Source organism: Phalacrocorax aristotelis, chromosome 2 (assembly GCF_949628215.1).
Source record: "Phalacrocorax aristotelis chromosome 2, bGulAri2.1, whole genome shotgun sequence".
NCBI lineage: Eukaryota > Metazoa > Chordata > Aves > Suliformes > Phalacrocoracidae > Phalacrocorax > Phalacrocorax aristotelis.
In genome coordinates, this window is record NC_134277.1 from 38,954,624 (window position 1) to 38,982,304 (window position 27,681).

General features: G+C 39.5%; 1 protein-coding gene across 4 annotated transcripts in view; it reads right to left on the reverse strand.

The window, feature by feature from the left end:
• Positions 1 to 27,681, reverse strand: part of SCRN1 (secernin 1) — a 38,386-nt gene that overhangs the window by 5,483 nt on the left and 5,222 nt on the right. For 2 of the 4 annotated variants that reach the window (XM_075083150.1, XM_075083148.1), the window contains 4 exons: positions 22,116 to 22,275; positions 10,290 to 10,471; positions 4,197 to 4,399; positions 1,225 to 1,419 (listed from right to left, as the gene is read on the reverse strand). In XM_075083150.1, the coding sequence (XP_074939251.1) occupies positions 1,225 to 1,419; positions 4,197 to 4,399; positions 10,290 to 10,471; positions 22,116 to 22,274 (739 nt within the window). In that variant the 5' untranslated portion in view covers position 22,275. The remainder of the gene's footprint in view (positions 1 to 1,224; positions 1,420 to 4,196; positions 4,400 to 10,289; positions 10,472 to 22,115; positions 22,276 to 27,681) is intronic. The other 2 variants (XM_075083152.1, XM_075083151.1) reach the window with 1 other exon arrangement.

Consider the following 27,681-nt stretch of genomic DNA (forward strand, 5'->3'; position numbering starts at 1 on the left):
GAGATTTTTTTCCAAACCACTATCTACACAAATCCCCTGTTCTCATTCCGTTGCCTGCCTGTATCTTATCACAGCTTTCTCCCCACGGCACCTCCATGTTTTCTTGCATTACCCCCTTGGCAGGTAGAGCTTCCTCCCCAGCAACTTCTCAAACCCTGTGCTGACTCACCCTTCCATGTACAGGTGCCTCAATACACCAGGAGACATGAAATGATCCAGCAGTCTGCAAGATGTGCAGCCATAGCCATCTCTCTGTAGGACCCCTGAGGCTTTTTAGTGCTATAACCCAGGTTTATTATGACCTTTCACCTATGGTCCTTCAGAATTACTGTATCTGCCTCTCAGATCCAAACCACGCTCCATGTAATTCCATGGCCTTAGCAGGAACTCTGCATAGCAATAAATATCTCACTCCTACAGTCTTCCTGACATTTGCCAACATCTGAAAATGCTAACAATCTAGTAAAGTCACATTTATAGTAAGGGGCTTTTTATAAAAAGGTACTTTGTACCATTTTTCACACATACAAGAGCAGATACATGTCAGCCATGCACAGCTGCAGCCTGGTCATTTCAGAGCGATTTTGGCCAGCTGCAGTGAACATAAGTCATTAATAAATTTTGGTCTGGAGATAAACCCTTCCTTTGGCTGAAGGCAATTGGCACATTGTCCGTTGTGGTAACTTTGTTCTGCTTGACACTGAAAGAGGGGCTTCAGTTTGCAACTGACTAGCACCGCTCTTCCTTAAACTATGATCTTAATTCCTTCCCCCAAAGCCTAAGTAAACCACAAAACCTCTCAAAATTACTTGACCTCAAGCTTTCATACAGGTGGGTTTTTTTTTTTTAAATAGTAGAATTTTACATATACAGTAGGGCCACTATAAATACACCAAAGCACAAATGTCGTTGCACATCATGCACAGGACAACAGCAAAGAAAGTTATAATTGCAATACTGTTTTAGAACCTCAAACTTGAGGGGGATGTTAAGGTCTTCATCTTAAATTGTGGCAAGTTTAGGGATGGTCTTAAGTTCTGGTCTTCCTTTCTACATGATTTACATGTACAGGTATTCTTCTCAGTCACACATAGCTCTGGATAGAATGCCAGAAACCACAGGATTCCTCTCCAGAGGAATATGTATCCGTATTCCTCTCCAGAAAGGAGGCAGTAGTGACTAAAAATCCCACTGCACACACAGGAAGATTAGTTCAGCACTTACCACCTTGCTTTTCTAGGCTCTCCCTGCCAGAACAGCAGGGTAAATGGTCAGCAGCAAGAGAGAGCACTTCAGAAAAATTGAAGTCTGAATCTCCATTCCACCAGCCTTGACTTCTCACGTAATTCCTTAGTTCAGGATGCTCAGCATCAATTTTTGTAGTTAATGAAAGCTGATTGCAAATGCATTTCACTCCCTCTGTAGAAAGAGCCACATATTAAAAAAGAGCATTAAAACAGTTTTTCTGGGGGAAGCTGGAAGGACAATGTAATTTCAATTAGGAAACAAATTAAACCACTGGTTAGGATGTACATTTGGCATGACTACCTAACTATACATACACAGAATTACCAGTCACTGCAGGCTGCAGAGCAAAATTCTCTGTGCCTACTTAGGTATTTACAGTGCCTTGTGATTAATAGTGCTATTTAGTCAGAACACCAGTTTCACAATCCATACCTCATACATTCTCACCATGAAATAAAAGGGGTCTCCAAATGCCAAAGGCACCTGCCTAATCTTTTCTCCTACGGTGTATGCCACTGCCACAACAATGCTTGAGGTCTGACTTGATTTCAAAATACAAACTAAATGCAGTTTGCTAAATTAATGAACCTTCTTTGCCCTCAAAATTGAAAATTTGATTTGGAAAATGTTTTTAAAAGCTTACCAATTGCAAAACGATTTTATTTTAAGCAGCAGGATGGGCTTAAATTAAACTTCATTTTTAATCTTAAATTTTAAAATGGCATGAAGTAAAAGGGAAGTGTAAGTAACCTTCAAAGAATATTAAAGGGTTTTTTAATTTGTTTTTCTCAAAAATACCGCAGTGCTTATATCGATGTATCTACAGGATGACTAACAGTGGCTGCTGCAGATACTCCTCAGAGAGAATAAAGGAAATGCGTTGGAAGCCAGGGGAAGAGCTGATAAAGTAAAACTAAAATAAACCCAGGTTTATTAATTTGGCACAAACTTTTTCTTAAACAGAAATCAAAGCAGTATTTGTGAGTTATTAATATTGCCTTCCACAAAAGTAAGCTTGCTTTTGTAATGCCTCATGCATGCAATCTAAATAATGAGTAACAACTTAGAGTAGGAAGTTCTGTGCATCAGTCTGCCAAAAAGTCCCTGTCATTCAGTTCTGACTTACATTAGGTCACTGACCGTTCATTCTGATTCAGACTTTCAAACAGCAGACCTTTCAGGGAATTTTCTTGACTTGAGTGATAGGAATATTTATGTTCGTATCAAGCTAGGCAAGCCACTCCTTAAGAGCTCTGAAATATTACATTTAGTAACTCGTGTGAAATAGTATTTAATGGTTTTGATCCCCCTCAAAAAATGAAAATTTATCAAGCAAATAAAATTTTTCCTCTCATACTGAAGAACAAGAATAGGTTTTTATGGTGTTTATCTTTAAATTGCTGTCAAAGAGTTGCTTGATAAACATTCGGTATAAGCTTTCAATATTACTGCTGCAGTTCTGTAAACAGAACCACTCTGAGGACAGTCAGGGAAAAAAAACACCCTCGCACTGGGGAATGACACTTTTTCCCTGTTTTAGCAGCATTTGTGCATTCATTTGAAAGCTTAAGAGGCACCCTTATGGTTGCAAAAGATAGAACCCCCTGAACAAAGTTTGAAATATAGGGTTCTTACATAGCCAGCAGCCTTTCCTCCTGGCAGCGTCTGCAGGCTGCAGGAGATGGAATCTACTCTATCTGCAGCTCACAGGGACCTCCTGAAGAGAAATGTGCCGGTAAATATCAGAAAACAGCTGCAGTGTAATTTCAAAAAGCTGCAAGCAGCAGATGAAGGCAACAGTTCATTTGCTGGGAAGAAGGACACGAAGGTTATGTGTTGCTGAGATAGCGAAAAGGCTAAGTAAAATACACCATTCTTCAAATATCAGCAAGGTAGGTCAACAGAAGGCAGCAGGCTGTCACTGCATAATCCTAGGAACCTCAGGGGCCAACTCTTCCAGAATTTGGATTTTATCAGCACAGCATTATCAGTCTTCCTTCCTCTATGTTTGGTATCTGTTTATGCCAGACGACCTCCTCCATCTTGTAGGTATCCTTAAAGTGCAAGCTTTGCTTTGGAAAACACCATCGCTGCTAAGGTAAGCTGATTCATATTTGATGGCACGAACTGACAACAGGCCACCAGACAACATTACACAGCCTGGTGTTACATCTTTGTTTTGTAATTTTCAACAAAGTTAAACATCCTACTTCCCCATATCTGCTATCTCCTACCTCTCAAGGAAGTGGAAATGAAAAGAGAATTGAATGGATCTGTCATAGCTCAAAGCATGGATGACAAAAATCCCCTTAGATTATCTGAGTTTTTAATTCAGTCAAATGTGAGTACATCCAGAAGTTAGTTCGACAGCTCTGGCTTCACACGTGCAAAAAGAGAAACCACCCACAAGTTTAAAGAGCAGAAAGGTATTGGTTTGCAGTATCACCTAAGAAATGTGGATATGAAGGGACTATATCTATTGCAGTAAAGCAACCAGAAGCAGCCCATTCAATTTACCACCTAACACAAGCCCTTTACTCAAAGCTATCAATGCTTATCCTTCCCTCTTAATGTTTCAGTTTTGTAAGTAACAATTTGAGCATTAACTCCATCGCAAAGACACTTGACATACTCCAAATAGCAAATCAATCTGGGAAAATCCAACTCTTATGAAAGATAAAAATTTAAGTATGATGATTATCACGTGCTTATGTATACAGGTAACAATCTCCAGCCTCACAGAAAATGCTGAGTTTTATCACCCAGTGCAAATCGACATTTAAAAGAAATAAGAGTAGTACAAATACAGAAAAAGGTTAAAATTGATGACTTAAACACTTGCATAGATTAGTCACTTGTTTAAACTCAGTAACTTTAAGACCAATTCTTCCAAGACAAGTCTTAACAGCTATTTATAATGAGAGGTTTGCTATGAGAGATAAACTGACCTGTGATTTTTTCTGCTGCCCAGTACTTTCCAGAAGTCTCCAGTATCCAGGCTTCGCTTCTGTCCACAATCAAAAATGCACTTTGGAAACTACGGCACGAACTCCCATCTTCATAATAATTTCCACCTTGTCCGTGCTCTTCCAACAGAGCAACTATTACATCCAATGCTTCTTTAGCTGTTGCACCTCTTTCTAGGCCAAGTCTGTAAGAAAAGGGTAAAACAGATTCAGACACGTAACAGTGAGGTCTTCATAAGTTATTCATTGTAAACATCAGCACTGATCTGGTTTTAAAATACCGATGTGTTAGGTATGCCTAGTGTAAGAATTCTTGCTTTAATTAGTTACTAGAATTACAGGATGAGATATTAAATTAATTTGTTTCAAGCCTTTGTTTTCTACACTGGTTCTTTACTCTCAAGCCTCTCATAGCTGGGTTTTAGTTTTTAAAAAGAGTCCAATTACCAACCAATGGCCTCAGCTGCACTGTAAACATGCAATCCTCTATCTATCCCCCCTCAGGCACAATAAATTTGAAGGACAATTTGCAAACACCTTTTTAAAGTAACAGCTGTATGCCAGTTTACTTCTCTGTACAGAAGAGTGGGAAATTGCAAATGAACATTACCAGAAATCAAAAAAAGGGAAGGAGTATTCAGTGTTACAATCTCTCTATAACCTCTCTTTCCCAATGCTCCAATATTTAATTGGCCATGAAATCTAGATGTATGTTATCCTTTGATGCATATTGCACACTGTAGACAGAAGCATTTGTGCACAGTCACGCTTCAGTGTTCCTGCAGAGACTTCCCCCAAAAAACATTTAACAAAGACCAGATACAGCTTTTGTTTGAACTAAGAGTAACCGTATGCTGAAAGAACATGATTTTACAAGAAAGTTTGAGCAGAGCAAGGGTATTTTAGGGAAAAGTAAACTGAAGCACAAGAATAGGCTTTACAAAACTATAGGGAATGACTGTATCATGCCTTGAATAAAGGGAATGAAATTACCCTTGAGGTAATTTACAGCCCTAACCAAGTCAACAACGAAAGCAGTAACCAGAAGAGTCCAAATCAGACTTGCAAACAATTCCACTGGCTCCAAAATGCAACTACTGGTAATGAAGAAATGCAGTATTTCAAACAACATCATATCCACGCCTCCATTCTTTGGGAGAGCTTTCTGGATCATAACAAAATTTCTCTCTGTTTGTTATGTCACCTTAAAATTTTCCTCTGTGTTTATCTTTCTCTAATAGCTCTAGGGACAAAGTCATTTTTACTGATAGATAGTTCCAAGAAATTCACCTTTTTAAATTTAAGTACTACACTAGCCCTTTCCATTTCCCTGGAAATCCCATGACAAGAGAACACTACTCTGTTTCTTTCCTAAAAACTACAGTACACAAATAGGTCCTGATAATTTTAATACAAATTTGTTGATCTAAATACTTTTCTACCTGATCTCTGCACTGGGCCTGCTTTGTTAAGTAGTTGGCCGCTATTAGCCTTGTTTTAGGCTGAATAATTGAAAGCAGTGTTTTCATCTCTCAGCACCTGTTCATCACTTAGTGACAAATGAGCCAACTAGCATTTTAGATCCTAACTTTCCATGACAATTTCTTCCCCACCATCTTCCTACTTTGCATTTGTAGAGTCTTTCCCTTTTGTCTTGTTCCTCTTATTAGCTGAAACTTGCTTTGCATTATCATCTCTGGTTTTAGTCCCTGTGTATTTACATTACTCCTTTGTTCTTTTCATCACTGGCACAAATGGTTTTTCAGAGCAATGGAGAGATGCCACTCTTAGCACATACTATAGACATAATTTAAAAGCCAGTCCAAAAGCATGTCTTATTCCCTAAGAACAACTCCAAGAGCTGTCAGCACTACAGGTAAACGAATGGGCTGACAACTACCTTGGTGACCATATAGTCACTAGATTCAGTGAAAATCTGCTCCCTTCTCTCCAATTTATGACCAAAAGCATTAGGTTATAATTAGATCAAAACCTGCCAAGAGATAACATCACACTAAAACTTAATAATGTCTCCCTGAAATTTTCCTTCTGAGATGGTTATAGTCTATCTTTCTCTGTCAAAACTACTGCAGAGATTCAAGCTGAAGAAACATCTTTGAGATCATATTTTTGGAAATAGCTCCAATGGTACATTTAATTCCATTTAACAAAGGCCTGGGTTCTGCCTTTATTTGGATGCTCCTATCTGTCAGCCACAAGGGGCAGTAAAAAACAAAGAAAACAAAAAACCCACCTTAAACAACAACCATACTGCTCATCTCCACAAAACTGTAGGTCTTGTCATTATCTTGGCACCAACATCCTGGGTAACTGCAGCATAACCCTCCCACTAACACATTTCAGGGTACCCTTCGAGCTGGAAGAGAAGTTTTAAGTAATTTCACCCCTAGATGAGAGCTTGCATTATTCATTAAGAAAATTTCAGTGACTTAGTACAATCCACTGCCTCAGTACCTCTAATACACTATCACAGCATATTATAACCTTGTCAAACAACATTATCTTAAGCTTTTCAACTGCACGTATCAGTTACAGATGCAGACCTTCCAAATGAAGTAACTAACGTACATGATGACGATGACATTCTACTTTATTCGGTTTTGATGTCTCTAAGGAAAGAAATTGGTAAACAAATTAATTCCATTTTAAATAGCGTTCTTGACTCCCTGCCAAGATTGGCATCTCTGTGTGGCTCTGAAAAATTGATTGCACCAGCGATGAAAAGACCGAGGAATAGCACATAGGGATTAAAAATTAAGACAACAACGCAGAAATAAGGGTATATTTTACGGGTTTCTTCATACATACCTTCTATATGATAAAGTTGTCTTGTTCTAACTGTATCAGCATAAGCACAACAGTACGCCATCTCTTCAGATGAATGTACTTCCCTAAGTAAACAGGTGCTTTATAAAGGCAACCGTGCCTCAAAAAAAACCAAAACAAAACACAAAAAACCCCAAACCCCTGCAGCCACACTAGGAAGGATATCTGAAGAAAATCTGATAAGCTAACCAATGCAGCAATACTGGTGCAGCTTTCAAATAACAGCTTTTGAATAAATCCCTAAAACAGAAATGAAGTGTTTCTTAGGAATTTGGGCTGGAAACTTTTCTCCAAATTTTTCTGTCTGTTGGGACTAGGTTCATGTTCTCCATTCATATAAACTGCGATAGGGACAAGCCTTCGTGGAGTAGAACCAACTTCTACCCCTAAAGTCAATCACACAAACTTTATTCATTTCTTAAGAATCACTCATATGTTCTGACATGCTGTGGTACACTTACCAAGCTACCCATCTGTCTTAATCCTCATATACTGCAGTATACTAGGTAACACAGTTTTCAGTCATTAAGCCAGCAGCCCGTTAGTACACAAGCTAAGAACTTTATGAAATACATCTTTACTGATGCTCATCGTGGTCTTTATTGAAAAAAATGCTCTGTGAGGTTGCAGGGTGGATTTTCAATTTACTATTTCAACAACAAAATGTGCTGATGTCAGAATTATACTACCCTGCTGAAAGATGCCTCCAGCCATTTAACACCATGTGCTCTCACAACACCCATCTACAGCCTTTGCCCGTGTCAGCTGGATTTTAAATCCTAACGGAAAAGTGACAATTCCAGATGAGTTCAAAGAGAGAGGAAGTCTCCTCTACAGAAGAAGAATAATCACTTTACAACAATGTAGAAGCAAGCCCTTAGGAGACCTTGAGCATTCAAGGAAAATTTGCTTCTACTACCAAGATAACATTCCTGGGCTGACAACTCTTACACCTGCTCTGAAGAACATGTTTCAGAGTATAAAGCTTTTAGGTTCTTTTGCAAGCAGCTAGTCATATACACATGCGTCTTCATCAGACTTCATCCTTCAGCTAAGATGACACAGCTGCAGAAGTCCAACATATACATAGGTGTGAGAAAAGTTTAGCCAGCAGAAATGTGCATTTCTTAATTAGGTTTAACACTCCTCATTTTATTTTTATTCCTATGAAACCTGAGCAATAGAATTAGTCTGTTCTGCAGATGGGTAAAAAGAGGCAGAGCCGGTGCCAGCTGCTTCCCAGCAGCCTATATGATTGACTTTCTACTGCACAGCTCTCTATTCTATGAGGTGGCCCAAAACAGATAAGCTTAACACAACTGGCCAAGTCTTCACAGTAAGAGAAAGAATCACTCTGGCTGGAACAGAGACAGATGGTAGTCTGCAATATATCTCTAGTTCTCCTTGCCTGAAGCACTCTCTGCCTTCAGGCTACAGACAATTCCTTCGGCAGATAAGAGAGAGGGAAGGTAATATCTACAGGTTATGATCACTGGTAGTTTATGTCCAGTTTCTCCTTATTTTCATATCTCCTGATTTGCTAGTGTGGATAAATCAGTATTTTGAGACTGCAATAACTGTGACCAAAATAAGCAGAACTCTGCATCTAAACCAATGGCTTGTTAAAGTTTCAAAGGATGGTAGTAGGAGGGGAAAAAATAAAGGTGGAGCTTGAAAAGTCATCTAATACCTCCCTCTTCTTGACAAAAGCTTCTCCTACATTTTCTTAGAAACCCACCCCCACCCCACCCCCAATCTGTTCAGTCTCCCTTGATACAACTAAACTCCCCAGTCCTCCTAGGTACAGCTTCTCCACAGGCTCCTTCAGTAATACAGAGTTTAGAGAAAATACAGAAGAGAACCATAACCCCAACTCCCTCATGACTTTCTCACTGGTCAGGTTCTATAGGTCTCTGATCATATTTCCCATTTCCACTGCATTCTCTCTAACTGGCTCATACTCCTCTTGACTTATGGTAGCTGGAAACAGATACTGTATTTCTGCAGAGACATCATTACAGAGAATATTTACAATTACACTTTCAGTCAGCTATACACCTAACAACAATTTCTTCCAACTATGCTTCCCAACTTGCTTATGAGAATACCTTGTAAGTTTTTAATGCCCTCTTAGAAGTCAAGGTATCTATCTCCTATCCTCTATCCATATAATTTGTTAACTCATTACAGGAGTAAAGTAGAATGGTTTGACAGCATTTTTCTTGACTAACAGCCATTATTGCACATTTTTTATCTCCTGATATTTAAGTAGGTTTTTTCCCTTTAAGGAACTGAGGTTAAGTTGGTCTATAAGCACAATTCTTTTTAACTCTATTAAGTATAGCCACAAAATTAACCTTTTCCAGTCATCCAGAACCTCTCCCATCTTTCACTGTTCTCAAGAAAAACGAGAATTCACCTGAAATTGGTTCAGCCCGTTCAGTAAGTATCCTAGGGCAAATTCTAGCAGGACCACTGGGTCTGACATTGATTCACTTAGATAGGCAGTTGTTTTCCTGCTCCATCTTTAAACTGAGTCCATTTGCTCCCTTCCTCTTTACAGTAACTTTGCCCCATTTTCTCTTGTTCTCTCAGCTTTCTTCCCTCACCTAACTCTCCTTTAAATTCTCTTCACTACAAGAACCAGCTTGCAGGTTGAGACTTACAGCGCAGCACAAGCGTTTTAGGCAGACAGCCTTCAATGAACAGACTTACAGGAGTTTACCAGCATTCAAATAAGGGCAATGGTTTGCATTAGAATGCATGGGCTGAAGTGAGGCATAGTAGTTTGTTTATGCCTACAGTTGGCTATAAGCCCAGGATAAGCTTTTTAGGTCAGAGTAGGCTGGTGTAAAGTGGGGGAAAAGAAAGGCACACCAGCAATCTGATGTTACAAATTAGTCAGCAGTTCCTTACTAGCAATGCAATCGTTTCTCTTCTCCTGTCAGAATAGCCACTGCTAGACTGTGGGGTAGGTAGACAAGGTGTGTTTAGTGAACCTACATTTGACTGGTACATATTTCACAGCCAAATTTAGATTCCAAGTGTTTTAAGTGTTTACTCAGCTGTGTCCAGAGCTCTGCCTAGATGGGCGCCCTGCTTACATTGTTTTAAAATCTCCTCCTAGTGCCAGCACCACAAAGCTGTTACCTAGTCTCATCATCATCATCATCATCATCTAAACCTCCAGTGTTTAAAAGGCTGGTCACAGCTCAGCAAGCCACCCACCTGACAAGATCCATTCCAAGCAAGGCTTCAGATTCAGAAGCTGGCTCTCTGGTCACAACGGCTTCGTTAGCTACACAGACTCCATGCTCGTTAGCTCCCATTTCTGCCCCCCAAAGCCAGGAGGGCCTGCTCAGCACAATAGCATGAGTCTTTGGCACCTGCTCAATCTCAATATACGTGCACTGCAGAGAGCAGAAAGAGAAAAAGGCAAAACAATTGCAAGCATTTTATTTAATGTTGTGACTGAAGTAACACAAGATTTCAATATACAGACAGGACACATTATTTAAGAAAAGTCTGTCTTGAGTATAAGCGGGAAATTTTTTTAAAAAACATTTAATGGTCATGTTTGAACCTTTACATCCTTATACTGCAAAAGTCTGGGAAAACATCTCTTGATAGTTGCAGGCTTCAAAGAGTCAAGAACCCAAGTGCTAGAATCAGTGGAAAGCACCAGTAGACAGGCTGTACTGTTACAGTAAAGAAACACAGGTCATGTTTGTACATAGTAACAACATCAAACCACTCTACCATCTCACCTAAGAACAATCTCCAGTACTTTAAGTACATAGAGTAACAATGGCAGCCGGACAAAGCAATTAGAAGGCTTCCCCCTCTCCCTTGCTGCCTCCCCTGCAGCTGACCCCAGGACTGAGACTGCTGGTAGAAAGAAAAAACAAAAAAATATTTTAAAAGATTCAGTGGAATGCTTTGATAAACAGTCACAGGAAATAAAACACAGACATTGTTTTTGCTTAAAACTGATGTTTCTGCTATTTTAAATGGTCTACTGTAATCAGAGGTCTGTGAATGTATTCTGACAAGTCAAAAATAGAGGAATGCTGCAGAGAAGTAATTTAAACTGCAAGGAAGAAAGAAATCATTTGTTATCTTTCAAATAGATTTACTTTTCTCTTGCTCTAGGACTTAAAAACAAGCAATGTTTTCCCAGACAGCATGGAAGAGAGCTTGATCCATCATTAGATCACTGGCTTGTACAAGCCAAAGGAACGGGCCTTGCATTTTACTACTGAGGTCACATTAAGTTCTTCAAGGGCCAAAGTCCACAGAATTTTCTTTAGAGAAAACTGGAGCTGTCTGTGATATTTATGAGATGTGTCTCCATGTTTAGCATTTGTATTGTAACATCCTCCTTGCAGGAAGTAGTCTGCAACATCATTCTGGAGGAATATTTGGTCAGGCATATCAAAGTAGGCAGGATGAACAGAATGGACTTGTGGACTGAAAGTTGTTTGCCATGAAAAAAAATGCTCTGTCTACATTAAAACCTAAAGCCAAAGGAATCAGTCTAAGATTATTAGCGGTAAGAAGCTATTTTTTTCTAACACGTCTTTCCCCCCCTCTAAGGATTACACACAGCATGATCATCTTCAGCCTCCAGTCTTGAGTAATGATTTCTACAGTAATAATCTAGCATGCAATTAATATGTATAACAGACAATCTTTGATCAGAAACGGCATTTTTAGAGTCCTTCACTCTGAGCATGAAAGAAGGACACAAGAAATGAGCTTGCACCTTCATTAGGAGTTCTGTGCAAACAGGTCATACTGTCATCTTCCTATAAAACCAGGCAAATTATAGATGAAATAAGAGGAGGATGTCTCAGAGGACACATGATTTTAAAAAAAAAAAGGGGGGGGGGGGGGGGCAGAACAGGAACTTTTCCATACCAGGGAATTAAAAATAGAGTAGGGACATTCTTAGTTTTGATTTTTGGCTTAGGCAATAAGACCCCAACAGGGACTTACCTGCTGTATTTGGTGGAGAAAATCCCTAATATTTAACCAAGCTGTTTGACCAAATTGCTTATGTCATAACACACTATGATTTTGTAGAGACAGATTCCTCATCTACTGAGGTGAAAAAACATCTGGCACTGGAGGAGCTAAGATCCACGTAATAAAAACACTTTATACAGTTCACCCTTTGTTTCATTTTCTAAACAAACCATGATGCAGCAGCCATTTCTTACCAAGACTGCCTCTTCTCTGTTTGAGCTGTCAGCAAGCAAATCTCATTTTTGACATTCTCTGCAAATTTTTTTTCAGAGCTCGAGGCCAGTGCTGTTTGGATTAGCACTTCATGCATGCGTGTGAATGAACAGAGAATAACTGTATTTCCTGGATGTACAAAGGAGGACACAGAGCTGCAGCAGCAGGAAAAGGGGTTGGGCCAAGAACCTTCCCACGTTACAAGAGAAGACACGACTAAGCAGCTACCAGGAGACAGGTCTGCAGCCAGGGAGACACCAACCCCTGCAGAGCACAGGTCTTGGCTCCCTACACCTCACAGGTGGTCAGCTATTTGAAGCCATCCAGAACATGAACCTTCTCAAATCTGCAGCAGAAAGAAAAACCTAGATGCAGTGCGGAGGAGACTTCAGTACTCCATAAAGCCCACTCGTATACCATTCTCTGGCTGAATACCCCTATTATACAGGCTTGCTTACACTGAGGCTTTGATTTTCTAGAAGGAAAAATTATGAAAACACTCTGAAAAGGGGGGGGGGGGGGGGTGGGGGTTAGGCTAAAAAAAAATGCTCAATGTCGTTTCTCTCCAAAACATTTTCTGACCATTCTGGTTACCAAACACTTATTACTTGGGGCCTTATTCCATAACCAAACCTTTCCAAAGCTGCTATTCACAATAAAGATTTTATTGTCAATGGTATCAATCGAGAAAGGGGAAAGAGGAAATTGTTTACTCATGCTTGAAGGATCCAGAGCATTCTGAAAAAAGTGCTTTTGCTTTGTAACTGTGTAATCAGAGGCCAGAAAACATCCAGAGGCCTCTCTATGCACCTCTTCCATTTAGAAACAGATTTCAATCTGTAACAAAGGCAATTGGCTGAGCACACCAGAGAGCTAGCGAGACAGCAAACCAACAGAATACAGCTTTCACCTTCTATATTGCTTCTTCACGTCCCCCAACCCAAGGCCAAGCAAACAGGGACTACATTTTCATGCTATTTTCAGCTTCCACACAGTAACTCAGGTATATAAACAATATTCAAGCCTTATTTATATAAATTGCCTTAGAAGACTTAACAGAAAACCATTCCAATCCGATAGTAGATGACACAGCCTTGTAAAACTACCACTAACTTGATTCTGGTTCAACAATCCTTTGCCATGATTACTGCCAACGATGAAAAAGCCTTGATGAGATTCTAACATTCCCACTAGAATGATTTACTCCAGTAAGCAGAAAAGTAGGCACTCATTAGGATTGATGTATTAAGGCAGGTATTTGGTTCATATTTGTTAATAATAGGTATTAGCTTCTCAAAAAAAAAAAAAACTAGGGTCCGGATGTGACAATAGATTATTCATTTTAAACCTAAACCTCTCACTCTTCATAACTCCACCACCCCATTCCCCTTAAAATAACATCAGAAAACTCTTTTCCAGATAAAAGAGTATCTTCACGCAAGAAACAGGAACCAGGCTATCTGCCTGTATCCACGACACGTAAATCGTAAAGGTAGGTCAACTAAAGCCAAGCACTGGATTTGCAGCACAGCAAACCATTGCTACTTATTCCACAGAAACTAGAGCATATAACAGCTGAGACATGGAAGGATATGGTAGAGGAAAGACAACACTATCCACCAAAAAAGCCTCACTGGCCAGTAGATTTCCAGAAATGGGAGATAAGATGACAAGATTTCAAAAGTTAGCACAAGTGACAATGTCCCTGTCCTGCCTCCTGCACCCCACCTATCTGGCAAATCCCTCCAGCACAACAGCATAGCAGCCTGTTCTACTGAGTGCTGTGCCAGCCTAGGCAATGGCAAATCAAATAGACATAAGGTACTGCTGTGATTCTCCTTGCTACCAACTCTGTCTTTAAAATTCCTGAAGCATCCAGCCTCAGCGTTTCCTAACACTAACATTTTTCTTTGAGTATGAATGCTAAAAACAGAAGAATACTGAAACATTTGGTGGCAACAGCTGTGAGTGAGTGGTGTCAGGCTCCATTGATTTGCTACAACTCCAGCCCTGAAAGCAGCATAACTGGCATCATGCCCTGTGACAGTAAATTCCCATCAGAAAATATAAAAGAACAGAGACTTCCCATAGCAGAGATGCAGCCAATAACTTTAAAGAGAATTGAGCAGGCTGGAAACTAATGACATTTCTTTTATTTCACTTACTGTATCAAGAAAAGAATCTTATCAAGGCAGTTCTAAGTATAGTACAAGGAACAAATGTACCTCCCACCCTAGCTAGGGCATGCAGATATGTTGGAGGTATTCCAAAAACAGACACGACAGTCATAAGCACAAGAGATTTCTTCTTTCATTAATGAAAAGAAACTATTGTGCAGCTTCTACTGTACACAGGCTGCAGAAGCCTGATTCCTAGCACTGTTGATCAGGTCATTATGAAATATCAATGAAATCACATAGGCTTTGGCCCTGGGTAACAAAGGCAATAGTCAGGGAATGCTTTAGAAAGAAATGATCTTTGAAGAAAGGCCATAAGATTCTAGATTACAGAAGAGATTCCCCCACACCACCCCCTCATCAGATCCAGGCTCTAACTTGGTGTTAACTCTTTGCTTAACTACTTCAATCATTGCTGTAAGATAGCACATATTTGAAAACAGGCAAAATCTCTGTACTATTGCAGTAACTCTAGAAGTTGCACCATGGCTGCTTTTAGCCCCTTCCAAAAGGGGATGGCAAAAACGTGATGACAGTCTCGCAGCCTGCTGCCTCCATGGCCATCAAGACACCAAGACTGACAGCCTGGTTGGAAGTGTCTAGAGAGGCAATTCCACAGGTGGCATGGGCTACCTGGGCCCTCCCATCATGGTGATGCAGAGGACTGTAAAGCTAGAACACGGTAGTTCAAAAAAGTCCCTCAGACCATCTCCTGTCGATGTGCCTCATGGTGTGTTTTACAGACAATTCTTTTGCTGCTTATTTACAGGAACAAACGCAACAGAACTCAAAGGAGTGTGAATAATAATTCTCTGCTAAGAGGAATACGCAAGCAGTAGCACACAATACAGCAGATGTGACTAGCTGATGCTGCTACCACTGCTTGCTTATGCACTAAGCAGTACTAAGTATACAGTGGAAGACACCTGGAGGATCTTACAACACCCATTAAGCACTCCCATGACATCATCTACTAGCAGCAAAACTGTTGTGCCACAGTGGAGGGGACATCTGTACACCAGAATAAATCTAGCCTGGGTACATCTCAAGTATTCAGCCCTAGTTCTAGCAGTCACATAGTCAAGCCAGAATGAACCCTCAGGAAGCTAACTTGCAAAACGCATGTTACGCTAGCACTTGTATCCCCATGTTGTAGCCAGATATAAACAAAAGCAACATTTACTAAGTGTACACACACAGAACAAAATCAACTTCTGCCACAGTAGAGTGTCTCTTACTTCTTCATATTAAGTTTTCCCCTTTTTATGAAGACCCTAGTACACTTTACATAAGCTTCTGCATTTGTGTATTGTTCCTAGCTATTTCTATTCACTGCAACCAATAACTGTAAAATTTGAATCTGTATGCCTATACCTCTGATCTCAAGCAGTGCCATTTATCTTGAAGACAGACAAGAGGATGACAGATTTTGTTCTAGAAAAGAATTAGAAAATCTAGAAAAAGCCGAACAGTTCCCCTGTCAAAAAGTAGAACTGCACACCCTCTGACCTACTCTAACCCACTTTATCAAGCCACCATGGAGCCTCAGGCATGTGACCCACAGTATGGAAATATACTCAACAAAATTAAATAGAGAAAACTTTAAACAAATAAAATACCACAAAGTGCAGCAAGGCACCCAAGGCTGAGAACACTCTTTGGAGACACTGTATGGCAGAGTTGATTTAGCAGTCAAGAATTCACCTCTTGTTTTTTAGGTTACAAGTATAGCAGTCTCTTGGGTGATGAGCAAAAGTAAAACTGAAATAGGGATGACAATTATTAATTTTATAAAACGGTAAGAAACAGATTTCAAAGTAGTCACAAAAAGCCCATCACAGGATATCTCTTGGAACTCTCAGACATCCTAGGACTGATTTCTTTGTTTGGCCACTTTGAAATGCCTGCTCACACATCTGTTTTGCCACAGCTAAACAGTTTGGGTCAAGACGGGACAGTTGGTGGTGGTTTGCCCCTCACAATTCCAGCTCTCTCCCTCCTCTTCCTCTCTGTTCTGATTAAAAAGAAAACTTTAAAGAGATTAAGAAAAAAATAGTTCAAGCTAAGGAGTTTTGCTTTAGTAGCAGAAGGGAGTAAAGAAGCAGCACTCCTGCAGTAAAAACAGAGGTTTTGAGAGGTCAGAAACATCCAAGAGATTATGGCTTCTACCTCTGAACTGCTGCTGGCTCATGCCCTGTGTTACAAAGCAAAGTCAAACACATTAGTTTAAAGGCCAGTGGCCTGCAATGAAGCAGAACAGAGAGAGAGCTCACATTAGACAAGCAATAGTCTCTGCTAAAGGCAGCAACCACTTTCTCTCTTTTATAGTTGCTGTCTGCCTGCATAGCGCCTCTTCTCTATCTCTGCGCAGTCTAAAGGTTAGCTTAAACAAGGTAGCTTGAGGTAAGCTGTCTGACTGCGTGTGTCATGAGATAGACTGCTTACACAGGCAGTTATCAGGTCTCAGCTGAGAGGCAAGAGAAAGCAGCTTCCTAAACTATCTCTGAATTGTAAGCCTTTACACCACAACCTTTATCATCTACATAAAGTGAAAAGTTTCATTATGGGCACATACACTGCTGTGTTTCTTCAAGGTTTCCTGCCAGTCACCCATGGAGGTATCGTAGTGGGGGTGCCCAGTTTCAAGTTCACACTGCAGTAACACGACTGTAAGGCACGGCACTGTCAATCTGATCTGGAGGCTTCCCAAAGAGCAAATTCTCAGTAGATTCAGCTGATGCTTGGCTTCTGTTACCAAATTCTAAATATCTTACCCCCAGATATAATGCAGAAAACCCAAATGGCTGTCATAAAAGGGGGTCAAAGCATACCACAACTAAACTGTGGCACTGGCATGATGCCTGATGATTACATTACAAATACCGGAATTAAGATACCTCCAGGTAATACAAAAACAACTTTAATACAGCCAAACTCTGCTCTACTTTCCAAGCTTTATATCTATCTTGCAACACCACAGACCCTTCAGCCAGCTTCAGGTGAGCTTTTATGTCTGCAGTACTCAGAGCAATGCACAGCAAATAATTTTACCACTCCTCTGAAAACTCAGAGCAAGGGGAGGTAGGATGGTATCCTTTAAAAAAAAAAAAACCAACCAAACAAGCCCCTATTAAAGAAAAAAAGAGAAAAAAACCCAAAACCAACTTTAAGGCATAACTGTGCCGTGAAGTTTTAGAGAACACAAAATTCTTCCTGCCCCACAGAGGGCTGGCTTTAAGGCCAGAAGAGTTTAATACCAATATATTAGAAAAATTTTGCATTTCCACAACTCAACAGACTTTATTATAGACCATCCTTTCTATTTTCCCCATTCCACTCCTCCATAAGATGTTGCATGCTATCAAGATAAAAGAGCTTCTACAGCTCTATGCTGTAGCAAGCAACCATGACTATTTTCAAATCATGGATAAAAGGTCAGACTAGAAGACAGAGAGGTTGATCGAAAAGAAAAAAACCAAAATTCGACCCAGAGAATTCAGCTAAGGAAAGGTTGTCCACCAAAGACTTCTTCAGGAGAAAGAAAACCACAACAAGCAACAGGTTACTAGAGGACAAGAGAAATCTAGTCAGTAAAATCTACCTTAAAAGTAAGACAAAGGGGCTTGCACCTTAAAACCCACACAACATGAATTCTCACTAACACATGAAAAATTCTTAAAATCCATATCTCAGGGAAAAGAAGAACACACTTTTAGTAGAAAAATTCAAAAAAGGACCCTGTTTGTGCTTAAGGGAGCAATATTTCACCTGTATGCACAAATTCACTAGACTGACCACTACAACAAGGAAGAGCACTGCTGATCAGCATCTGCCACTGCAAAGTTAAAATGCAAAACAAGAACAAAGTTGAGAAAGTTGTCACACACACACACAGAGCAGACCTTTATGAAAAGCCCCATTGTTCAGAGTCTTGGGAACCTGATGACATGGGGGAAGGAATTATGTTGATGAGTTAGCTGCAAGGTTACTTGTCTGGTAGATTGAGCCACAAAGATCAAGCTTAAAATGACTTGCAGCATTCACTGAATTCCCTTGTTTAAGGCCCTGCCACAAACTTGCTAATAGCTATATAGCATAGCCTGCCTGATTCCTTTATAGCAATAATTTAGCTGAACTACTCTGCCACTTTTGGTTACATTATGCATTATCACATTTACAAATGTGAGCAGCACAGAAGATAAACAGGATACAGACATCCTGAGAGCGCCTTATAAAACAACCCATATTATTGGTGTGTTGAAAACCACCTCTTAACAGTTCAGAATGTGAGTGACAATCACAAAGAAGTAATCAAAATCTGATACACACTGGATTGTGTTACCTGCAACAAATAGAATTTAGTGAAAAGCAAGTCCACCATCATTGCCCAGTGAAGGTAAAGGATCATGTATCTAACAAAAGAAACCAATGCAAATGTATAATATGGAATGGAGAGAAAAGCTGTTCATTTGGGGGGGTGGGGAGGGCAAAAAAAAACCACACTAGGATGGATGAAAGGGAAAATTTAGTCAGAGGCACAAAGGATTACTGACTTAGACAAATAGTAGCATGAAATTAGTCCAACCACATTTTTCTGTTTGCAAAATATCATACATTTAATTCTCAGAACTGTTTAGTTAGTTTCATAAAATACAAGGGAAGGAAAGCTGTCACAAAGAAAGCCCCGCCCAACAATAACTGAACCGTTGGCAGTTTTCAGGGGTTTTAAAGAACAAAGTAATAATTCTGAATATGTCAAAGGCTACCTCTAGAAGCTTTGACATTCCTCTCCACTCCCTGTATTTGCTAATTACCTCTGACAACTCGGTAAGTTTGCTTAAAAGGTGAATATAGTGTTGCATGCCTGCTACTTAAAAAACATGAAGCAGCTGAATTCAAGCCCACTTTAAAGCACTTCTTAACCTTTAGAGGTACCCTAACAGTACACAAGGAATGAACAGGCTTTGCACAAGCTCTGTCTATAGGTAAGTATGCATTTGTCATGAGACAAGAGTAGCCTTAGACACATCCCTACAATAGGAGAAATACATACATTTCAGCTAATTAGCAAAAACCGAAGACCTCACTCCAGTTCTGCTATCACAAACAGCGGGTTTGAAATTGCAATCTTATTCACTAGTATCCTTAAGTTCATAAAACCACAAAATCTAGCAGCAAATCTAGCATCCTAAAACTTGGATTGTAGAGCTTTGCTTGATTCAATTAATCTTTCACAATGCCTACAGTGAAGAGGATTACTATGATACTTTTTTAATTAAAGGCCTTTGAAGTGGCCAGTTTTAAAATAAAATTTAAAAAAAGAGGGTTATTTCTAATGAGAATTACTCTACAACATTGATATTTGCTAGACCTGTTTGACTGAACACCCTCTCTCTCTGAAGGTGGAAAAAAATCCCTTTAACTTCAAAGAAAAACTAACAACTAAATCTATGCTCAGGTCTGTCCAAAGGAGAGCAGTTAAAGCTACCAGACAGCCTTTAGACCTAACAAAACCACTAAAATCAGTATCTTGTTTTAACCAGCTTACTCTACCCAAATTACCTATGAGTAACAAAAAAAACCAACCAAACCAAAAAAAGTCATTAACAATATTTAGTGGTGAGTGTGATGAAGATTCTTGCACTACTCCCGGAGCAACTAAAGATGGTTTTATTCTCTACTGGCAGGAAACTGGAAGATTTTTGGTAAACAACTGGAGCCTGTATGTTTCTGTACAACACTGTACTTGCAAAACCTGAGGCTAGCTAATGAAGAATTATACAGTAACACAGACTAGCAGAGGCCAAATTATCCATCTAATTAGGGCTTAAGCCCCTACTTAAAAAAAAAAAAGCTATGAGCCCACTCCAGTCCCTTGTTTAAAAGCGCAATCTTTGGCATGCTAGGCAAAGGGATTGTACTCCTCACTTCCGAAAGGACTGGCAAAAGAGTCCAGTCTATGACTGAATTCTATAAAAGGCATTAAACTGCTTAATCATGGGTGAGAGAGGGATCATAATAGATTATATATGGCTTAATTATACCCTTCCGCAAATTATGACAATCTCATCAAAGAGTAAGACATGGGGCAAAGAGACAAAAAGAATCAAGTACTCTAACATTAAGCTCTTACAAAGCATTCTCCTTTAAAGATACAAAAACTCCAGAGCAGGTTTTTTTAAAGCTTCTCTCCATAGAACTGGAAATGAAAAAAAGTTCTGTTACTGTGGAAGAAGAACTTCCAAAAGTTCTTCTTGTCTTATTGTCACACTTGTGTTCTGTATACTAGCATGGGTCCACCATAGTGGTACCAATACATCACTACAATTAACAGCAGTTAGCGCTTCTGGACAGGGGGAGGGGATTCCTTTATATCCAAAATTAAACCATTTAATAATGCATGAGCCGTACTAGATTTTGGGAGCAACATGAATCAAGAGAACATTAACTGTTACAAAGAAAACCACCAAATCCTCTGAAATTTGGAAGTCATCCTTCTTGAAAGACAGAATTAAAACTGGCACTGGCCTTAGGATCTCCTCTGGGGAAGCAGCAATTACATCCACAAAGGACCTGTAGGGATGAGACACACCACCCTGGTGCAGAACACCTAGTGTCCTCAGCCTTCTGCACAGCCACAGGGACAGAGGGAAGCTGAATGCAGGGAAACTCACGGCTCCTGCTTTCCCAGCTGCCAGACAGAGCAAGAACCTGTGGACTTTAAAAGCTCCTGACAGTGCAGATCAGGCTCTGTGTCTCTGCTACAATGGCTACCCCCACAAATCCTTGTCATTCCTTCTGCTGCCTCAGTCTCTTCGTTCCACCTTCACTGCACACTTTCTCCTCTTCCTGTCTTCTTGTTTTGTTTGTCCCCTTGCTTCACCCTTCCACATATGCTTATCCTTTCATTTCTCCTGACATTAAAGTTAGGCGGCCGTAACAGACTATAATTAAAATTACTTCCAGCAGGGTCCCTTTCAATGTGCACCCAAGGCAGCAGTGTCCAGCTTCAGGACTCCACATCCAGCCTGGATTCAGACAGAAGCCATGGCACTGAAAATTGACCATGATGCAGGTGACTCAGCTGCAGAACATGTCACCAAAGCCAACTGTATGTGCAAGAGTTGTATTTGGCTTACAAAGCTTATGCTCTTGCTTTCCTCCTCTCGCATTCCCTCACAAGTTCTCTGAAGCAGAGATTTCTGGCTACCTGTTTTGCAACACACCTAGCATAGTCAGGCCCCATTACAACTGTCAGACAACAACCATGAATGAAAAACAATTCAGATGTGACAAAGTGACAAACTTTGAAAGTTTGCTTCTAGTTCCAGTTAGCCAGATATTTTTCCCTTAAAAGGAAAACGCAAGTGATAGGCTACATGGTGCAGGAATTTGAAATGTGAACAGTTCAGCCTGTCTGCTGGAGAAAGTACAGGTCACAGATTTTTCCTCAATTAAACAAGTTACATTCTGAGTTACACTTTCAGGACTTTCAAAAATCTTGCCTGCTCTCTACTCAAGAGAGGTTTGAGTGATGGGAACAAGGACTCCACAATCTGACAAGAAAACAAGGCAGCATTCATTTCTTTCAATAATAGTCACTGCTCAGAGTTCGAATGTAACAATTCACCCTTACCTCAACTTTGCTTCCCGGATCATGAGCTGTGGCAGGAAAGTAGACCACCTCCTGTACTTCATCCCTAGGCCGTGCAGAGTTCTTTCCAAACACCACCAGCCCATCTTTAGAACATGGGGGAAAGGCTACGAAACAGTAGCTCGGGGGAGCTGCAGCCATCCTAGAAAGGAAAGGAGGAGCAAACTATCAGAAGTAGCATTTGCCGAACTCAGTTGCATGCATTAGAGAATCAGAGCCTACTGCTATTTGTTATAGCGAAGAGACAATGCATTCCCCTCTATCTTTCAGCGAATCATGCAATGATAATGGAAGAACAGGTCAGCTCAGAGGAAGCTTATCTGGATTTAATAAAAAGAATTATAGTAATTTTTCAGACATTTTTCACTCAAGCCTTGTGAGGACATAAAGAAGAGGAATAAAGGCAAGATGACTGTAAGTTAATGAGTCTACTTAGTCCTCACAGAAAGAAAAAAAGATATTCTGCACCAGAGCTGTTTGGGAACATATGACCTAGATGTATTCTGCTGACTCAGACAAGTGCAGAGACACAGAATAATTTTAAATAATTTACTCTCTCTGCTGCCATGCAGTTTAAAATTTTAAAAAAGGAAAGAGAAAACATGTTTGAGGGATTCCTGAGGGAGGACAATGGTGTAACTAGAAACAGAGCAAAGATATAGCACAATTGTATCAAAAACTGTCCGTCGATTTATCTACTCAGATCAGAGAGAGGCTGAAGCATTAATTGCAATTTATTTCCTCTGTGGTTTGTCTGCATTGCTGCTCTTGCCTAAATTTAATTGATTGTGGTTTATTTGTTTATGCAGGCTAATGTGAGTATTCTTTAAAATGCTTATAGGATAGCACATACATTTGAACATTTCAAGTGTTAAAAACCAAACTGTTTCAGAACTATGACACCACTGTAGCTGCTCTTGTGTACACTGCCATATCTAACATTTTTTCCCACCATTCAGGAAACTTCTGGCACCTAAGCCAGAAAGGTGGCTTAGGTGGAGGATTTATTGCTTGTTAAAATAGCACTCAACACAGATGTCTGAGATTTCTTCATGGATCCCTCCACAATATCCCAAACAAGTAAAAATATCTGCACACATTTGGACTCCTTAGAACAACCAATACAATTAAAAGTTTCCCCCAAAAAAGCTGATAATTTGTTTGAAAGACAATGCTGGGGGTGGGGGTGTGTGCAAAGCTTGTTTTGATCACTAACTTGGACATTCAAATTTGATTTTTTATTTTTTAAAAGCAGTACCATTTGAGCACACTCTTTTCACAGAATAGCAGGCTTCCAATATTAAACCAAAGAATGCCTTTTGGATAAAGGCTATAATCCATAAAGTGGTAATTGTTTGTGAAGAAAACACTTAAGAGTTTGCCTGTACACTATGAAGTGGCCACACTGACACCCAACCTTGCAAAAAAACTTCAAGAGAAGGCATATGTTAAAGGTGCCCTCTACCAACACAATGTGGGGTGATGAATTGTCTAGGAAACTCACACAACCTTTGAATTTAGGCAAGATTATATACAAGAATAATCAGTCAGTTGAGTTGAAAACGCATTAGGAAACAAACCAACCCCTTTTTACAAGCAGAGTTTTGACCAGTGGGAAGGGACAAGCTCCTATAAGCTGGAATTACTTCAGCTGATAAAATACATCCAGCAGAGAACACCTACCTGCAGGCTTGCATATTGTGCCAGTAAGTCTCAGTACGTTACTGCTTCTAGATGAGTGTCTTGCAGACACACAGGAAGATCAAAACCCCCATTTAATTACCACTCTTACCACTTGCAAGTCATCAGAGCATTTGCAATTAAACTGAAACGCAACATGTAGAGCGTTGCCCAAGCTTCACCACTAATGAAACCATTTAATATTTTGCTATGAATTATTCCCAGTATGTACATCTATTTTGCCATGTTGGTGATGTGAACTTGACTGCTTCCCAGCATCCCAAGGGTTCACAACTACCTTCAGATAAGTCATCACTTTGTGCTCTAAATTTATCTTCTGCGGCCTTGCCAGACCAGCCAAAACCTTTAATAATTTGCAGCCTTACTGTGGATCTCAGTATTCAAAAGAAATATTTTCTTCATTCTAAACACAAACTAATACATAAGGCAGCAGAAAGACATTAGTCATCCAACAGCCTAGAAAGAAAGGTTGAAGTGATACACAGTTCTGATTTTTATTACATGAAGTTGTTCAACTTACATAACAAATATATTGCAAGGTAGGCTTAAAAAGATGAGAAGGAATACTTCGGCACTATGCTCCTGAATGAACTGGAAGGTATGCAAGGCAGACTTTTACATACCTGCAGACTAAGCATGCAGAGAAAAGAATTAAAAACCTGTAGGTCTCTAATATTCTACAGACTCCTAAAGTGTTCCTTGGAATAAAGCAGGCTTATCTATATTTTGGAGTGGTTTTTATTTTTTTCCTTTAAATATACCAACAGTTACTGAACCAAACCCAAATTGCTATTTTGGTAACACTTTTTAAGTATGAAAGTATATAACTAGAGTTCATGTCAACCGCCTGTATTTCATACAGGGGCGTATACAACAGTTGAACACTGCAAGCTGAATGTTACAACCCTGTACTGAAAACATGATTGTCGTAAGAGTTGGCACTGGGATCTTAAATTAGGTTTCTAGAGAAGGAAGCTAGCTAGCAGTCTACTACAGTTTAAATCTACTCAGTTTGCTAGGTAGCAGTTCTTCCTAGAACCTTATTTGGTTCACTTTAAATATGGCAAGGATGGCAGTTTCTCAGATACACCCACAACCTGTGTTTGTTCAGAACACAACCGACCTTCATCTTCCTCCATCATGTAACTAAAGCAGTCTGTTAGCAGCTACTTACCTAAGAAGGACATTTCTACCTGCCTACTTAATTTTCCTTTTTTCTTAGTTCAACTGCAGGTTGTCCTCATTCTCATTTTCACGCGTTTGCCACCTCTCTGTCCTCTCACAAGATACCATCCTGACTCAATACCAAACAAGCGTCTTTCATCTACAGAAGGAACAGAGCACTCCTTCACAGTACCTCCGATAAATCAGGCTAACTTACAAAACCAGCTACTATTAATTCCTGCTCTTCTTCCACGAATTTTGTAATTTTCGAATGAAATTTTCAAGAAAACCACAAAAAAACACCCTGTTATTTGCTCCCCGAGTAAAAGGCAATCCTCAAAACCTTGGAAAACACTGGGAATGACTGCAAATAGATCTCAAAGAACACCTTTGTTGCCCATTCACAGCTGCAGTTCTTTACCACAAAGCATGTTAGCATACAGGCCTGATTTTCTCAACAGATTGTACCTCAGACATACATTTTGGCGTAGACAGACAGAAGTAAACCTACACTGTATGTCAACAGGCCTTAGATTTGACTGCAGATGATTACACTCATGGAAGGGCCACTGCAAGTTAAGAGAAACAGGGACTATGCCACCTATTACAGGCTATGTCCAAAACCATCCTGCATACAAAAGCACTAGAATTAGAGCGCTGTACGTTACACTATGCCACTACATAATAACTGCTGCTGTTTCAGGTAGTTAACAGGCATCACACCTGGTTGACCTAGAATCACTACAGGCACAATGGTTGAAAACCAGTTCTGAGCAACAACCCCAAGAAACATACTCCACTTGCTATCTTTTTATCTGACAAAAATGTACTATGTGATATTGCATGAGATCATATTTTTTCCAGGGTCTCCTGGTCACTATGGCATTTAGCTTAGTTTGTGTTCAGACACTATGAAGAAGCTTTGTTAAACAAGTTCCTTTATTAAGACCTTCTCCAACTGTGATAAATCTTATTTAGAGACTGCCAAGCGAAATTAATTCTATGAACAAATCACTCTTACTGTCATTGGTAAAACAGACAAGCTTTTAAGTACTTTGATGCAGAAAGAAAAGAGTAACATCCACTGGGCAACATCCGGCTCCAAACATCACAATGTGAAACAACAGGTACAACAGTTACCAGGGCTTTATAAACACATCTGAACATCACTATACTCCTGAAATAGGGCGAACATGGAAGTGCTATTGCCTAGCACCACCTCAAGAAAACTAATCCATAAATCTTGAAAGACATTAAATACTAACCTTCAGGTTGAAGATATCAAGATCTGGAACATTTCACTCTATAGTATTTTCCATTTCACAGTGTTACGATCTTACAAATGCAAATTTGTATTAAGAAGGGTCACAAATTCTAATTAGAACAACTTGCACTATTAGTGACAAACTTTGTCCACAATCAAGATTTTCAGAGTGGTCAACCAGGAATAAAATTGTTATTCTTTAAGTCTGTACATAAAGATTGTGACATAATCTAATGGAAGCTTCATTTACATGTCATTTTTCACTTAGAAAAAAGGAACAGACAAATAATGCTGTTATAGCAACAGGCGCACAGGACAGATTGCAGAATCCCATCCTCCCCTCAAGAACACATGACTGTCAGAGACGGAAGCCATGCTCCTGAGAGAACAGGGGCAGGCATAAATTATTCCATGTGGTTTGGAACCTTACCCCAACCCAGGAAAACTGAAATAGCTTTGTATCCACAACAAGGTACTCTGAGCTTAGCAAGCTGGAGTCCAAACTGAAGAAAGGAGGATTTTCATACTAACTTGCTCCAGACCTTTTTGGTTTTTTTTTCCAGAATAATACCATATAATGCTTCCCTGAAAGCTGCAATTCAGTGCTGAAATAATCTTTTCTAACGTTCAAGCATTTAACTGCTACAATAAAATTACTTATCAGAAAAATAACTTTATTCTCCCATATCAAATAGATATCAACTCTTTTCAAGCCAACTAACTTTCCTGTTTACCAAAATACCCTGAAGACATTAAGCACAAATTACCAGTTTTACAGTTACAAATTATGTGAAAACTGGCTTGCCAATAGTAGCTTTCATAGTTGCTATGCCTTATTTTAAAAAAATTACCAAAAATAAAAATTCAATTATGAACTTTTAGTTTTTGAAGCTCTTCTAACAACTTATTTTTCAAGCAATTCCAAAACTTATTTCTAAAACAGTAAATCTGCTTTTGCCAACAGCAAGTTTTTTTCCTCTGTGTTTTGTTTTGAACGCAAAACAAAACAATAGGGTTACAATTAATGTGCACCACTTACTAGGAAGCAGTGAGTAATAAAAAGGATTAGTGTGAGAAAACGGTCAAAAAAAGGGTCCATCTTGATATTTAACTCACGCTTAGTGAGCTGAGCCAATATTTGCTCTTCATACCTTTTTAATTGCTGCTAACCTAATGCCCTGCAACTTTATCACAATAAAAGGAAAAGATGGCCCTGAAGTCACATATAGAAACTCTTTGGTTTTAATGCAAGTTAGGTTAGCTGGGGTTTCTGGAATGTTAATTAAAATTTATTGTTAACATTAATTAACGTTTCCAAAAAATGAAAAAAATTTTGAAATAGCTATTCCTATGTGTAGAGCTACTCCTTTCCTGACAAGGCACCATTTAGGACATGTTAAATGATACACATGTACAAAC